The following is a 17,596-nucleotide window of genomic DNA, read 5'->3' on the forward strand; positions in this document are numbered from 1 at the left end:
CTTTTTCAAATGAAACCAAGTCCAGCAGTTCCCAGACCACTCATGAGGCAATCTGAAAAGAGCGATCTGGTCACAGTCCAAAGTCAAAGCACAAGAGACAAGGTCAAGGAACAGTCCAAGGTCAAAACAAAGGCCAGCCAAAGAGCTGGTACAAAGACATTCTAGCATTCTTTGCCAGGAACTGGGGGCTTTTAACCAAGAACCTTTAGAGCCCCACCCACAGCAAAGTTGCAGACCATCTGGGCTGCATGAAGAGTTTGGTCTACTTGTGACAAACAGCTTCCCCACAAATAGTCTCTTACTCCTGAGGAGTCCATGTTCTCCAAATGGGCACTCTAGTATCTGGCATCTGAATGGGCCTGCATTTTTAGGTACTGGTGGTCCCCAGATTGGGTGGTGGCTCAGCCTCTGATTCTGTTCAGGGACCCTCTGTGTCTTGTAGAGGAGGTTGGGCTACTGTGACTTCTGAGAGACCTGTATCTCCTTGCTGTTCATTGTCAGAGTCTGTAATGTTTGCTCTGGGGAATGCCAAGTGTTCCTCTGGATAGGGTTCTTCCAGCAGCAGCCTAGCATTTAAATTATCTTCAGAAGTCTCCAAATTTTGAAAGGATCAGTAGCCCATCTTGATTCAAAATGGGGTCCAATGGTATCCAAAAGCTGCTCCTCAACATCAGGAACCTTTGTGATAAATTGGGTGGCAATATTTTCAGAGATGTACAAATCAGTGCAATTTGGAACATTTCTGTCTGCCATCTTGATTCAAAATGGCATGTGATGATATCCTAACTGATTCCTCTATCTTGTGAGCTGATGCGCCAAGTTTGGTGACAAAATCTCAAGAGGTGTCCAAATAAGCGCAGTATGGAACGTTTCAGTTTGCTGACTTGATTCAAAATGGCATCCAATATTCAGACAAGCAGTTCCTCCACCAAGGGAACCCTTGTGCCAAACTGGATGGCAAGAGGTGTCCAAAACACAGAGAACAGATGGACAGAGAGACATGTCAATTTCCAAAATATGTAATAGATTTGGGGGCTACACAATATTTTGTTATAGGAAGCAGAAAAATCAATGTCTGTTTATTCATGTTAACCCTTTTTCTACACAGATAAAATCACAAATGGTTACATCAAAAATAGTACCAAACCTCTGGCTCATGTTATGTATCTTAATGGCAGACATCTATTCTCTAGCAATTAAAAGACAGTCGTCTCTGTAATATGCATTTTAATATAACCATTGTATTGGGCACACTTGTTTAAAAAGAGATAACGACAACAGTGAGCTTTCAATGTATACTTCTGGAAATATATATCTAACATCAACACTGTGATACTCATTGTAGAAGATATAGTACACTCACTGCTGAGTGAGGAAATAGTCCACATTAAAAGGTACATGAGGTGAAGAATCAGGTAATAGTGGTAATAGGTAATTGTAACCATGGTCCAATTTTAATCTGGCATCAGAATCCCTCAATAGGTAATTCTGATATTTGTTTAGCACCTCTGGCAGAAAGGGAACATTGGTGTCAGAAGTATCCCTTAAACCAGGGATCGGGAACCCATTTTAGTCCAAGAACCACATTTCTACATGGGGAACTTTCCAGGGGCCACATATCAGTGTTGGGTGAAGTCAGTGGCAAAAATGGTCAGAAGAATGGATGTGACTCTTACTTTTGTACAATATGCTACATGCCAGCGACACAAAACCCAGAAGTTTCTATATATACTAACATTTGGAACATGTGCAGAGTGGGGCCAGCAAGATCATACTAGGTCTGAAAACCAAGCCTTATGAGGAGCAGTTGAGGTAGTCAGGGATGTTTAGCCTGGGGAAGAGAAAACTGATATGATAGCCATTTTCAAATATCTGAAGGGCTGTCACATGGAACATGGAGTAAGCTTGCTTTCTGCCGTTCCAAAAGGTAAGACCCAAAACAATGGATTTAAATTACAAGAAAGGAGATAATGACTACACAAGAGGAAGAACTTTACAACAGAGCTGTTTGACAGTGGAAGAGGTTACTTCAGAAGGTGGTGGACTCTCCTTCATGGAAGGTTTTGAAGCACAGTTTGTTCATCTGTCTGATGTGATTCCTGCATTGCAGGGGGTTGGACCAGATGACCCCTGGGGTATCTTCTAAATCTACAATTCTGTGATCCTATTATCTTTCCATTCACCATCAAGGAGGCATGATCATGTGAATGTCACCTTTTAAAAATGTATTTCTTTGCTTGTTTAAAAGCATTTATACTGTGTACCACTTTGTTGTTGTTGTTTAGTCGTTTACTCGTGTCCGACTCTTCGTGACCCCATGGACCAGAGCACGCCAGGCACTCCTATCTTCCACTGCCTCCCGCAGTTTGGCCAAACTCATGCTGGTAGCTTCGCGAACACCATCCAACCATCTCATCCTCTGTTGTCCCCTTCTCCTTGTGCCCTCCATCTTTCCCAACATCAGGGTCTTTTCCAGGGAGTCTTCTCTTCTCATGAGCTGGCCAAAGTCTTGGAGCCTCAGCTTCAGGATCTGTCCTTCCAGTGAGCACTCAGGGCTGATTTCCTTAAGAATGGAGAGGTTTGATCTTCTTGCAGTCCATGGGACTCTCAGGAGTCTCCTCCAGCACCATAATTCAAAAGCATCAATTCTTCGGCGATCAGCCTTCTTTATGGTCCAGCTCTCACTTCCATACATCACTACTGGGAAAACCATAGCTTTAACTATATGGACCTTTGTTGGCAAGGTGATGTCTCTGCTTTTTAAGATGCTGTCTAGGTTAGCATTTCAAAAATCTCTAAGCAGTGTACAGCTTGAAAAACAAATATAGAATGAAAACATTAAAACAAAAACACAGCCTAAAAACCAGTTAAGACAGCAACATAAATACACATAAAAAGCACACAAAAATGAATAGAAACTCCTAAGATTCCATGATGTGAAATGGGGCATTTTGATCATTTGTTTTAGTAATATTTTGCCAATAAAGCAAATCAAAACCAGAGGACAAACTAGGAACCAGACCCAGGAAAAAAGAACACGCCACTCCTCAGGGAAACCTTGTTTTTCAGGTGAGGCATCGCTGGAACAGGAAGCTTGTTATAGTAGTCCTTTCTGCCCAGGAAGATCCCATGGCCAGCTTGGATGGGCAGTCAGTCAAGGGTCTGAAGGTACTCTAGTTAAAAGAAACTACTGCCTGCAGTTCAGTGATTAACCACATGGGGCAGCTGCGTCCAGCAGCTCCTGACAGTGCAGCATGAGAAATGATGCTCACATCATATGTGTATTAAATTACTGAATTTCTGTCTTTCATGTGGTAATTCTGTGACAGTCCTTCCTGATTATTGTTTATTTCACAATCAAGACTAAGTTGTTGCACAGTTGTTCAGAGGAACTGTGAGTCTTTTCCACAGCAAGTTCATCTCTTGTGGGGAAAATAACATTTCCTTGGTCTTCAAACTACAAGATCTTATCAGTTGGGGAATGTAAGAGAGAGAGAGAATTCAGATGTGGGGATTATTGTGTTAGTTTTTCTGCTTATGATGCCAGTGTTTCTGTCCCAGATTTTAATATTCATTTTTAAACAGCATACCTGTGGACTTGATATACCATTGTCATGTTGTGCTACATTTCATTCACACCAATAGGAAAATTCAGTGTACAACACCCTCCTATGCCCATCCCAGTTTTTTAAAAGCATTTTCTATTTATGTCTCAATTTTTTAGAGATAAAGTGTTCCATGTATAACTCAAATAAGCCTTTCAACATTTAGGAATAAGAGATGTTTGTCCTTATTTTATAGCCATCTACTGCCATTTTGTAAGCCTTTTCCATTTTTTTCTCTTCTGTTTAAGTTGTGGGCTATGTCAACGACTTTTTACACTGTTTCGGTTTTTTTCAGAATAATACAAGAATAATACCGGCTTATCCAGGTATAAGATTCTTAACAATTATGTGGCTTACACTTGAAATGACAAAAGAAAAAGGTATGTGTTGTTCATTAGAAAATGAAAAATAATATGTTATAATTATTTCCACTTTTTCTAGACACCCTTTGGCTTAACCTTTATTCCCAGTTGTAACACAGCTTTGTGTATATCATGTAACTTCATTTCCTCAAGTTTCACCTCCCTACCTTTGTACTGCACTTCCTTCTCCCAGTGTTTGACAGAGAATCAGACTGTAAGCTCCTTGGGGTCAGGGAACCTTTTTTGCCTATATAACACTGTGCAGGGATAATATGTGTTTTATTCCAATAGGGGTTTTATTTTTTAAAAAAATAAAATAAAAAAAAATGTGGTTGAACCTCTGCTCAATCCTTTGAGTAAAACAGGGAAAAGAGAAAGAAAGAAAGAAAGAAAGAAAGAAAGAAAGAAAGAAAGAAAGAAAGAAAGAAAGAAAGAAAGAAAGAAAGAAAGAAAGAAATGAACTCCCATTTTTAATAGACAAGGAAAAAGACGAGCACTAGGACCTGCCCGGAGTCTTTGAATCAAGAGGTCCCTTGATTCATTCAATCTCTCTAGACATACACACGCACTCTCTCTCACACACTCACACAAACTGCAACAAGAGGAGGAAAGTCGGCCAAAAGGGCTTTAAAAATTTCAAAGTTTCCATTTGCAGAAGCAATGGGGAAACGTGGCAGGCCGAGGAAGGAATTCAAATGTGAAGAGGATGCTGTGGAGGCTGGCGTAGGGCAGCCGCGGCAGCAGCAACTGCCAGTGGCAGATAATATGTCCAGGTGCCCGTTCAGTGACATTTTCAACACCAGCAGCGAGGACTCCATGGAGAAGATCAACACTTTCCTACAGAACGTGCAGATTTTGCTGGAAGCAGCCAGTTACCTGGAGCAAATCGAGAAGGAAAACAAAAGTAAGTGGAGTTTTGGTTATGTTTGGTTCCTTCTTCTGCTGCTCCTTTAAAAAATAAAAAAAATAAAGAGAGCCAGGCATGTGCGATGACAACAGAAAATGAAGAAAATCTTCATGAAGATGCAACAAGACAGAAAGAGAGAGAGCCGGGGCTACCAGATCAGGCTAAACTCTCGGTTAGTTTCACCCTTATAACCACATCCCAGCAAATATATACGGTATTTCTTTTTTAATGCACCAAGAGATTTCGATTTTTTTATTTAAAAAAAAAACAACACACCACCCGATCGAATTAGAAAAACATTGTTTTTGTATAGTTCTCTCTTTTTTTAGAAACAGAAACAAAGTAAAGCCACAACCCGTGCTATCCGTAAAGTGACCCAGAACAATGTCATCATGTTATATTTCCATCTTTGTGGCATGTTTTTCTGAGATCTCCCGTTCCCATAAAAGACTGGTAATGTGTCAAAAGGGGGGGGGGGAGAGAACAAAACTGGCCCAACTAGGGGCTGGTGTGGAGGGAGGAGGGGAGACAATGCAAAACAAACTTTATGCTCGGCTAGTAGACAAACGGGAATACTTCGAAGGTTTAAGCAGAAAGGAAAAGGGAGGAGGGAGCTTGTTTATATTTTTAAACTCTTGCACTCCTCCCCCTCCCTCCTCCGTCCAGAAAACCGAGCCGGATAATAAGTGAAAGGGAACAAAAGCGGGGTAACCAAATAGAGAGAGGTGTGTATTTTTCTCCCCCTTCCCCCTCTGGTGGAAAAGGATTTGCCCCAGCACCCCTCCCCCCTCGCTAGCGTCGCCGTCAGCGAAAATAACAATCCGTCGGGAAACGCTCGTTTGCAACGTCTTCGCTCGGGGCTCCTAGAACAATAACAAGCCGGGGATCGTTTTAACCAAACCTCGCTGGCGTGTGATCTACTGTACCAGGAAGGTCATGGGGGAAATAAATAAAGCAATGCATCGCGTCAGCCCCTGCAGTGGGGAAGAAGAGGGGGGGTGTTGAAATAATTCGCTCTCCTTGGGTTTAAGTTTATTATTTGCATCTTGCAAGCAGTCTCTGGGTTGTGCGTTTGTTGTTTCGGCCCCACGGACAAAGTGGGCCTGACGGATCTAGCGCTCCCCCCCCTCCTGTCGCCCCCGCGCAATCCCCCCGTGTAAATTTCCATTGCAGCTCAACTCGCTTAGCCTTTGTTGATCGCTTTCTCTCTCTCTCTCTTTTTAATGAATAAGTGGATATGGGTATTGTTTCCGGGAGGAGGATGGAGGGCGAAGACTCGACAAAGCCTCCCCTCCTCCTCCTCCTGGTCGTCGAGCTTTGCAATGGCACAGGCCTTGCTGTCATCAATGGAAATATTTTTAGAAGGCAGCTCGTTTCCTTGTAAATCCTGTTCCTCCTGAGTCGCCCAACCAGACTTTTGAGGACTCAGGTGGAGGGACCTTCGCTTGACGCGGCCGGATCACACAAGGCAGATGAGCTAAATTAATGGAGCAGGATCCCACCCCCGCTCATTCCCCCCCCCTTTCCAATGGGAAGTCACGTAGGCAAAGAGCAAAGTAGCCAGGTAGCCCACGAGGGTGGGGTGGCGCCCGCAGCTCTCTTTCTCGTGTGGGACCAGTCCATGTCTCTTGGTCACCTCCTTTCATTAGTGCAGGTGAAGGTGGTGCACATAACTGGGTCAGGCTCGCCTCTCTCTTTCTGAGCTTACAAAAACAAACCTGCACCAAAGTACAGTATCAGTTTCCCTCCAGAGCATTTAAAAAACCTCTTCCAAGCTTTCTAAAAAGACCTCATCCAATGCCAAAGAAAGGGAGAAAACAACAAGGGATTACATCAACGCAGCAACCTACGCATTGTCTTGCCAGTTCTGTAGAAGTGGCCCCGCCAGTTATCTTACATGGGTTCTCGGTGCTGACAGTAGTTGAACTCAAAACAGTAATTTTGCTTACAGCGGAAGATCTGCGTGTTGTTAAATGGTGCTGTCAGTTTAATGGTTTATTTTTATATTCTCTTTGAATCAGCAAGGCATATGCGGTAGGAACACTCCTCGCCTCCATTATGTCCTCCTCCTACAGCCTTATTTATTTTGAATTCGCCAGGTGTCTCCTGCAGGGAGGCCTATATAAATATGAAACTTGATGTAAACAGCAGCACTCTCATTAATGCGAACTTTTCGGTTATCCCGTATTTTTGGGGACGCTCTCCGAGCTATTTGGAGGGGCGGCAATGCACTGGCTTCAGAAAGCAATCCGAGTATTCATAACGCCTCCGTGGAATAACACTGCAGTCTCCCTGGACCCGATTTGAAAGTCTGTGGGGCTGTCGGTTTGGTGAGTTGTAATCTCCTCCAGGGAAATCACGTGCGCGTCCCCCACCCCCCAGGGCAACAAGCATCTTTCTCGGTTTACACTGGATTTCTCACACCTTGTGCACGGTTAGAAAATGCTGAGGAGCAGATGCTGGCTTCTCTTCTCCGCCTGTATTTGCAAACAACAGTGCTGCAGCCCCCCCCCCCCCCCCGGCGCATGTAGCTCTGCTTCACTAAAACTTTTTAAAATGCGCTTATCCAATGCCATTTTGTACAACTTCTTAAAAACACACACACAAACAAGGCGTGAGGACTTGGGCAGCGTCCACGCGCAGCCCCCGCCTCTCTCTCCCTCCCCCCCCCCCGCCTGAAGTTTCATCAACGAGGCTGCAACGCAAACGCCTGGGCTGCCTCGGCTGCACTCTGATCCGCCTGGCTGAGTTACAGTATAATCAGCCCCGGCTCCTCCTCCTGCTCAGAACCACATGGTTTCCACATGGAGACAAACTCCTCTCCTCTGATTGGCCCCGCTCTAACTCGGAAGGCGCGGCTATCCCGGGCGTCTCCGCCAATGCGGGCGCCCCTTCATCCCTATGACGTCACGCGTTGCTGAGCCTGGAGATCAAGGGGAGGCGCCTGCAGCCGAGAGGGTGTCCTTGTTGGGAGTTGTGGTCGGGTGATGTCATAGTCTCCGCTTAAAGGGGCAGGGGCCCTTCTGGCCAGGGCGAAGAAGCGCAGCAGCGGCAAGGGCAGGAAGGGGTGCCGCGAGATGCAGCCTTTTCCCCCTGCGAGGCAGGGAATGGCAGAGCCCCTCGTAAATTCCTGCAGGATTGCAAAGCAAGTGATGAAATCCTTTATCTGCGGGGCGCCCTGCTTCTCCCGAAGGAGAGCACGCTCAGGCTGCCCAGAAAATGCTCCGCGTCCTCCTTCCTTGGGGCGGGTGCTTTGCCAGCCAGTAAAAGTTATTTATGTTTGAAAGGCTTTCCTCTCTGTTTATTTTTCCACCAGCTGGATTTATGCCCGTCAAGGTACCAGAAACTCATGGGCCTCGGTAAAAGATTGGAAGTTTCTTCCAGGATGTTTCCAGGCTTCTGTCGCACTTCGCTTTGCTTTTGAATTTTTGGCACATCAAAGGCTTTGTGAAGCCAGTGCTCTACCGTAAACCTTCGTGCGGAGGGCACGCGCAGATTCGCGCTCACCTCTTGTTTACTAGCTGCAGATTGGTAGTGCCATCCCCGCTCCCCGCCCCCATACGGACCAGTAAATAGGACTTTCGGGAAAGCCGCAGTTTCTTTTAGGAGATATATATATAAATTAAATCACCTTGCAAAGCATGGCTTCTTTGTGATATACTTATGTAGTGAGACGACCGTTCCAGTCCACTAAAACAACGTGTGCAATTACTTGGCAAAATAAATAAATGCATAATTAAAGGCAGCGAAGAAAGAAAAAGTAACTCTGACTTAACATCAATATTATCATTTCATTTTTTTATGGCAGGTTGCACTTGGCTTGTGCACTGTCTTCCCCCTCCCTTATATAAAATATTTATCATTTTCACTTTTCCAGTCCCTGTTTATAACTCACATTGGAACAGGAGAGCTCAGTTCCATTTCATCTTCTGATTCTCATACACCATATGTCATTGTCTCCGGACGCAGGATACTGCTTGAGGGCAATATTTGCATTAATTTTATAAAGCCCAGCACTGGCATGATTCACAATAATGGTAATCGTCATACTAGTTTAATTCATTTTGCAAGAAGCATAATACTTGGGCATGTGTTTTAAACAAACGTATCAGGCCTAAACATTTTTAAAGAAAGGAATCCCCAGTTGCAGCACAAGATCACTGTAACTTCAACATGTGTGTTTGCACTGTAGATCAAAATGGAAACAATACAAAGCACCCATAACGGAGAGAGAAGAATATCTATATTTTAAAAATGCATGATTGAAAGAGGCATTGGCATTACTGGCTGCAAACATTTAAGGATATATCCATATGTTCATTATGAGATAATTGCTGAAACCTGAAATGGGTTGTTGTTTTTTAGGTTAGCAATACAATAATAATTATACCCTACATGCTTTGCTAGCCAGCCCATCAGCATATCAGTAAGGTCTTTTCACCCTCTTGGGAGATTGTCTCAAGATGATTTTTACATGACCTTAATGATTTCCAGAAGGGAAGCCACGTTAGTCTGTTATAAAACAACAAAGAGTCTTGTGGCATCTTAAAAGACTAATAAATGTTTTTATTCTGTGGCCCACATAGTCTGTAGCCCATTACAGCTATTCCTGTAATAAATCTGTCAGCCTTCAAGGTGTCACAAGACTCAGTAATCTTTCTAAAAATGTGGCATCGTCAGAGGCGCTACTGTGGTGCCAGTGGTACACCAGTGCTACTATCTGAGCTTTGTGGCTTCCATGGTTGATAAAAAGTTGGACCACATCAGATCACCATGGCTCCTGCTTCTCTTTTTAATCCCCCAATGTCTAGAAATGTGCTTTACATAATGATTTCTGCGGCAGGAGTATTTTGCTTAAAATAAATGGTATTGACACCCCTCCGACATAATGAAAAATGTTTGGAGGGCCCCCCAAGCTGGAATCCTTGATGTGGAGCATTTTCTGCAACTGCTAAATGCCAGCCATATAGCCTTTTGGCCAACAAGTGACACCAAAGTTTCTTTCTCGTGCATCCTTAAGACCAATGCTATAATTGTGGAGGACAAATGAGCCATGGAACCTTCTGAGCATGTGTACATAAAGCGTAGAAGACAATTCACGCAAAAGCCACATGGACTACAGATAAAGCAAAATAATAACACCACAGTGATTCTTAGCAATTGTACCATTCAACAATAACTCACTGTTTCCCAAAGATTAATCCCAAAGATTAATCCACTTCATACGTTGTAATCTAGTGGCAGTCCATGTGGGAGCTATACTGTCTGAAAGCTGCCATCCACGTGGCTTGGCTTCAACATGGGGATTCTTGTAGACTGTGTGATGGTCCTGGCATACATACAGTTAGGTTCATTCATGGGTGAAGTTAAGCATTTTTAAGATGTTACCAACACCATAGTCCAGTATATATGCAACTAGCATCTAATTGCAAGGTTTTTTCGGGGGAAGGATCTGTTTTTGTTTTTTTTTTTAATGTGGCGTGATTCCCTACCCCTACCATCTTTACAGATTTGTAGCAGAGGTTGTGGACCTTATTCTAGTGCAAGAGGTTTCCTTAAATTTACCACTTGGTAAATTTTTCATCAATAGTCATAATCCATAGCTGACGACAGTGGGCAGAAAAGGTTTTTGCTTTGAGCTACAAGCTCTGGTAGTGGTTCCTCAAGGTGGTTCCTCAAGAAGTACCTTGCCTTTCCTGCTTTTTCAACGTTATGTTATGCTCTGTTTTGATTTCTGTTCTAAGTGCTTTTATGTATTTTGAAAGATTTAAATCTTTGCAATTTTCTGAAGTATTTGCTTAAAAAGAAATTTCTAACAGTACTTTGGGTGTGTTTGATGAGGTTTTTCATAATGAGGGCTGGGTGAAGTGTGTGTGCCCATGATCAGTCTTAATTGCAAAGTAATAATAAACATGATACTATTTTATTATTGTTCATTTCCATTTTGTTTTCAATCAGATTGTGATAGGCCATAACATATACATCAGACTTCCTCAACCTAATGCCCTCTGGGTTATTTTGGACTGCACCTCCCATCAGCCTTAACAACACAGCCACACATCAGGTTGTGGGAGGCTGAACTATATTCTTCAGGCATTGGTCATCGTAAGCATGTAGACTATGCGGGATAAGGTACCAACCATGGAAAACTGTCAGCATTAACTTGGTGCTAATATAGCAGAAAAAAGTTCCTACAAAGGTCACATTTGCTTCTAGAAATGCATGCATATGCACATATCACAACAGTGGATTTAAAAAACTGACAACATGCATACAACATAAAAAGGTAAAGGGACCCCTGACCATTAGGTCCAGTCATGACTGACTCTGGGGTTGCGGTGCTCATCTCGCTTTACTGGCTGAGGGAGCCGGCGTATAGCTTCCAGGTCATGGGGCCAGAGCAGCACACACAAATGCTGTTTACCTTCCCGCCGGAGTGGTACCTATTTATCTACTTGCACTTTGACGTGCTTTCAAACTGCTAGGTTGGCAGGAGCAGGGACCGAGCAACGGGAGCTCACCCCATCGTGGGGATTCGAATCGCCGACCTTCTGATCGGCAAGCCCTAGGCTATGTGCTTTAACCCACAGTGCCACCTGCGTCCCTATGCATACAACATAAGACATGGATAATCTAAAACAACACATCACAAACTTAGTAACAGAAGACTTCATAGCAATGGCGCAGCTAGGTGTTGTTTTTTAAAAAATAATAATCCTGAGATTAATAGCCTTACAGGGCCCCCTGTATATTTTTTGCTGTTTGGTGCCCTGGACTTCTGCCCTGACAGCCCCACTGTTGCACAGGTTTAAATGCAACAGAATCTTCTTTTTAAATCCTGGGGTTTTCCCCCTAAGAAGAGAAAGAGAACTATTTCTGAGACAGAGAGAGAGGGAGGGGGTGGAGAAAGAGAGAGAGGAGACAATGTTCTGTGGACTTGGTCAAAACAACACCATGATCAGTATGAATAAACTTTTTAAGACTACGGGGACAGAATTAACCATATTTTCCCTAAAAAAAGAATCAGGAAATGGTGAGAAAACAACACTAGGGCAATGCATGGAGAAATAGTCTTTATGTATAGTAGCAGAACAAGTCAGTAATGGGATAAAGTAGCAGAATACTACAAAGCCAACCAGCCATGGTCCTATATATTGGTGTACCTAAGCATACATTTAAGAAATTAGCAAATTTACACTGTGGTCAGTTGGATGTCTGTAGCACTCCATGTGGAGGTCTGCCTTATCAATAAGATTTTAGCACCAACACCCCTTTGAGGCCATATCAGATGAAGTAGCCATGAGGAAGGAGCTCCAAAGACCCCTCTATGAAGTGCGCTCAACCACTGGCATAGCCCCATGGCTATTTTTCATGTTTGTGAAAATACATTGTGTGTTCCCCAAATTAACTATTTAAAGATTCATTTTGCTATGACAGAGGTAGAATGATAAAATAAGGACACACATAGGAAATAAGGTTGAGTGCCTGTGGCATTCAGCATGCATTTAACAAAACACTTTTGGTCTGTTAGCCGTTTTCGTGCAGTTTGGAGAATATATAAAGAAAAGCATTGCTTATGTTCTTTTATCAGAAGCATCTCACTTATTCTGTATGTATCAGTCAAAGTATTAATTTCTAGTTGGTGGTAAGTTGCAAGTGCTGCTGTTAGAATGAGGTAGCATAGTTCAAGTTCACTGTAGCTTGAGTTCATTCTCTTTATTGTTTTTCCTTGTATGTGCTTCAACTTCATCTCATCTGTTATTCCCTTTTCCTTTTTTCTTCTTCACCATGTATCTGCAGTAAAAATAATAATAAAAAAGTGTCTGACCTCAGTGTAGCCTAAAGGCTCAGAAACCAGATGGCAAATAAAAAGCAATCTAAAATGTATTATTTTAGATCACATAATATATAAGCCTCTCTTGCAATTTGGATGAGGATGAGAGTTGACTTGCTTTTCTGAGCATCAGGAGTTGGCAAACCTGATTAAGAAGGCAGATAAATGAAGGGTTTAAAGGAAAGACAACAGGAATGTGTCTGCTGCAGCAGAAGGGCAGGCAGGACAGCGAGGGGCAAAATTGTTTTGTTATCAGAATCCAGATGTCATGCTTAGCTTTCACAGTTGACCAACATGGAATGAACTTGATACCTGCAGAGGGGCTACGCATTCTTCTTCAAATCACTTTGCTTTCCAACTTGCCACCAGGAAATCATTTGAATCTCATCCATGCTACTTTCTGCCCTTGGGAATCACTAGTCGCAAGTACACTGGAAGGTTTTAAAATTATGCTTTCATTGTTTTTCTGCTTGTCTAAGAATAAGGCAGGTTAGCAATTGTAGTGGCTTCTTGTCCTTTTTCCTCTGGTCCCCCTGATAACACTGAGCAATATGTGTGTGGCTGAAGCATCCCTATGGAATGCCGCTGCAATATTATTCTCAGGTTAAATGGGTATCTGAACAGTATTGTGCATTTATGTGGACTTCGAGGCCTCCTGCTGCTATAGCCATAGAGGCTTATCTTGGACGTTGAAGCATATGTATCATAGATGCAAAGCAACAAAGGTAGGTGGTAAAATAGTGGTGGAGTGTTTACACATATATTCATGGTAGTGGAATTTTGTTATATCCTCTGGTATAAGGGTAAAAGATTACACACAGGGTGCCCCAATTACACAAAATATTAAATATTTAGACATATTTATCAATGCACATGTTAGTGACAAGCATTGCTTCAGAAAGAGTGACTGACATCCAACTAAGTAATACTTAAGAGAATTGTTTATTTCACTGGGTCTGCTCTAAGTATGATAAACACAGGATATTGCCCAGCGTCTCTGAAACCAAGTGCAGTTATTTCCATATATAAAGTTTGGGAAAGTGTTTTCATAAGAAAACACTTTTCTTTCATTAGAGGGCACACGGTTCAACATCTAAACCAGAGCCTGCTTCTTCAGTTTGTGTGTTGGCAATTTGAGTTTGTGCTTATGAACAGGAATTTGCTATGGAGGTCCTTCCTTGGATTCAGGATCTTGTTAAGAGATGGAAGGGGTTGGGTGCTGAAGTGGCCATTAATAAGATGTAAACAGCCCCTTTCTTAAAAGGTCAAGTGGGAGGAGGCAGCCCATTGGTGTCAAAGCTGCCAATTGGCATGCAGTGAAATCCAAAGAATGAACTGACAAGGACATCATTACCCATAAAAGGTGCTCTCTTCTTCTCCCTGACTGTGACCTGATCTGTACTTCTTGAGGGTATTCTGGCTTTCCATTCGATGGTTACTTTGCTGTGGTTTGTGCCTTGTGATACGAGAGGTTTTTAACAAGCTAACTGTCACAAGACTTTCCAAGGAAATGATGAGAAGTTCATTTAAAGGGGGGGCTGCATTATTTGCCGTGGTTGATGTTTACAGAAGAAAGCTCAACCGAAAAGTTGATGTGAGAAGTAAAATTCCAAAATACCTCCAAACAACGCCCCTCCTCCACAGCCTAACTGTGTTTTTTGGGTGTGGGGAAAAATATAGCACTTTTGCTAAGCAAATTTTACAGCCCTTATTTCCTTCAATCTCAGAAAACTCCTAAAATGGCCCCACTTTCCAGATGAGGAGCTGAGCTTGAAAGGCAATTGTTTACATACAGTTCCTGGGGGGGGGGGTTATGGATTAGTGAGCATCATGGGACACCCTGTTGTAGCTTTGAACCTTTCACTGATGGCATGAACATTTTGGCAGATAATTCCTACTCACTGGATTGTTGTTGTGAATCTTGCAACCACACCAGGGTGTAATTTGCTTATAGAAGAGGGATGGGCCCTCCAGATGTTGTTGGACTCCAGTCCCATCAGTCCCAGACATGGTTACCCTTGTTTTGGAAGGACGCTTTCACCCAGTCCGCACCTTGCATCTCTCAGGTCTGCGTCATGAGATGTTGAACCGTGTGCCCTGTTATGGAAAGCCAGGATGTTGGCGATCCTATCCCTATGATATGAGAACTGAAGAGAAAGGCAAGAGTGGACACTTTGACAGAAGACTGTTTTGCTCATTTAGTAGGAGAGTGACTTTCTGCAGTTAAGACCTGTCCTAGAAGACAGTCATGAAACTGGATGGCAATCACCTACAGTCTGTTTTAAAGGTAAAGGTAAAGGTACCCCTGCCCGAACGGGCCAGTCTTGACAGACTCTGGGGTTTGTGCGCCCATCTCACATCTATAGGCCGGGGGCCAGCGCTGTCCGGAGACACTTCCGGGTCACGTGGCCAGCGTGACAAAGCTGCATCTGGCGAGCCAGCGCAGCACACGGAACGCTGTTTACCTTCCCACTGGTAAGCGGTACCTATTTATCTACTTGCACCCGGGGGTGCTTTCGAACTGCTAGGTTGGCAGGCGCTGGGACCGAGCAGCGGGAGCGCACCCCACCACAGGGATTCGAACCGCCGACCTTTCGATCGGCAAGCCCTAGGCGCTGAGGCTTTTTACAGGGTAGTAAATGCCATCTTATTTGTAACCCACTCTTCTGCCAAAGTAATCAACCACCCCACCCTTGATAACATTTTTTCTATGGATTGTGATAATTTGCTGTGCCCCATTGGTGAGATCAACTTCTATGTGTTGGGGTGCATAGAACCCAATGCACTTCGGCTCCTACAACATGATCTGTACACGGGAAATAGGGCACAGGCTCATGCCAGTCTATGTGCTCAGTGCATGGTGATCAGGCATGCCAAGGGGCAGGACCAGATGGCACAATTACTTTTAGCCCCTAAACACAAATAAAATGCTATCTGCACAAGGCGACAGCGGTGGAGATTCCCAAGTGGTCTCCCTTCTAATCACTGCTCAGGACCAAACCCTCTTAGCTTCATCACTAGAACTCTTCATATGTTCTGGTCTAAGGAATGCAGACCAACATTTGAAAATCCTAATCAAAGATATAGGCTGTGTACACACTAAACATTTAAAGTATCCCCTGACAAGAATCTTGGGAACTGTAGTTCCCTCCCTGAAGTGCTACAACTCCCAGTACCCTTAAACTACAGTACCCAGGATTATTTGGGGGGTGTTTTACATTTTTAGCCATAGTTTTCTCCTCCCTTGATGCCCCCAACTCTTGCTGAAATTATAGACTTTTAGAAGACTGTCTGGAGCAGGCAGTAAGGCATGCACCAACAGTGATGTGCTTTCGGCTCTTGTTGAAAACTCACTTGTTCTCCTCGGCCTTTGAGGCTCATTAGTATGAGTTTGCTGTATTTTAGTTTGGTTATTTGGGTGGTGTCATATTTATTTTTGAAGTAAAATGATCTGAATGGCGTTGCATTTTATATTGTTGTGGGTTGCCTCGAATGTTTTGAATAGAAGGTGGCATCTAAATGCATTGAATAAATAAATATTTCTCAGCTCAAGGGCTACATGCCTTCATGGACAACGCTCCAGTTGCTGCATGCCAGTCCTGGGCAGGGCCAGCAAAAGCAAGCAGAGCTATGGACTCTTACCTTTGTTCAGCTGGGTACTTTCCTGCAATGAAGATTTATGACATTTATACATCGCCTTTCTTCTGTCATGAACCCCAAGGCAGCTTACGTGCGGTTTCCAGGGAGTCACCCATCCACGTGTCTATGCACAATACACTGTGTACACACTGTGCACCTTTAAAGCACATTCTTATCTTCAAAAAATTCTGGGCACTGTTGTTTACCCCTTGCAGAGTTAGAATTCCCAGCAACCCTCAAACTACAGTGCCCAGAATTCTTTGAGGGAAAGAATGTGCTCTGAATGTGCTTCAAAGGTATGAGTCTTTTATCCAGGCACACGAGATGGACACATTCCGGCCAGGCAAAAGCGCAGGACTGGAGTGTAGGCTTGGAGAGCCTTATATAGCTCCTGGGCTCAAGGCTTCCCACCCTTGTAGGGGATCTTGTCCAAGCTCCTGCTCGATGCAGGGCACAGTCCTGGGTTGTTTTGAGTTTGCCCAAGCCACATTCCTGCAGGTATGTTAGGAGCTTTTTATGAAATACTAAATAAATAACTAATTCACTTGCCCAGGATCCGAGAATTGCACGATCCACTTGTGATTCTTCCTTTACTGTGTACCCACTATACTTTTAAAGAACATTCAAAGCACATTTCCCCACTTAAAAAATAAAATAATCTCCAGCTTTGCTAACGCAAGGATTACTGCATACTATATTCCTTTGCTTCTTCCTTCTGTCTTGCAATTAGGGCTAGAGCCATGCCTGAAGAACTGTTAGCGTTTATATTTTTGCAGAGAGAACAGCTGTGCTTCTCTGTCCCTAGTTTTTGGGACAACCTGAGATCCTTTACATGAAGCCTGGTCTAACTTAATTAAGGCTGCAATCCTATGCACACTCACCTGGGAGTAAAAGGTATAGGTACCCCTGCCCGTACGGGCCTGTCATGTCCTACTCTAGGGTTGTGCGCCCATCTCACTTAAGAGGCCGGGGGCCAGCGCTGTCCGAAGACACTTCCGGGTCACGTGGCCAGCGTGACAAGCTGCATCTGGGAGCCAGCGCAGCACACGGAAACGCCATTTACCTTCCCACTAGTAAGCGGTCCCTATTTATCTACTTGCACTCGGGGGTGCTTTCGAACTGCTAGGTTGGCAGGTGCTGGGACTGAACGACGGGAGCGCACCCCACCGCGGGGATTCGAACTGCCAACCTGATGATTGGCAAGTCCTAGGCACTGAGGTTTTACCCACAGCGCCACCCGCGTCCCTTA

The 17,596-nt window shown here is 43.8% G+C and overlaps 1 protein-coding gene and 1 long non-coding RNA gene across 3 annotated transcripts in view; both read left to right on the forward strand.

Annotated features, from left to right (window-relative positions):
• Window positions 1-4,461: 4,461 nt before the first annotated feature.
• The window catches only part of MXI1 (MAX interactor 1, dimerization protein), a 78,467-nt gene continuing 65,332 nt past the window's right edge, over window positions 4,462-17,596 (forward strand). The window contains exon 1 of one of the 2 annotated variants that reach the window (XM_082225286.1): window positions 4,462-4,871. In XM_082225286.1, coding sequence (XP_082081412.1) covers window positions 4,628-4,871 — 244 coding nt within the window. In that variant the 5' untranslated portion in view covers window positions 4,462-4,627. The remainder of the gene's footprint in view (window positions 4,872-17,596) is intronic. The other variant, XM_082225285.1, reaches the window with a different exon arrangement.
• On the forward strand, window positions 7,095-10,800 carry LOC309533727. Its single transcript, XR_014220437.1, has 2 exons — window positions 7,095-7,204; window positions 8,191-10,800. It is a non-coding gene; the product is annotated as an uncharacterized lncRNA (long non-coding RNA).

This window comes from Podarcis vaucheri (assembly GCF_965113315.1).
Source record: "Podarcis vaucheri genome assembly, chromosome: 5".
NCBI classification, from domain to species: domain Eukaryota; kingdom Metazoa; phylum Chordata; class Lepidosauria; order Squamata; family Lacertidae; genus Podarcis; species Podarcis vaucheri.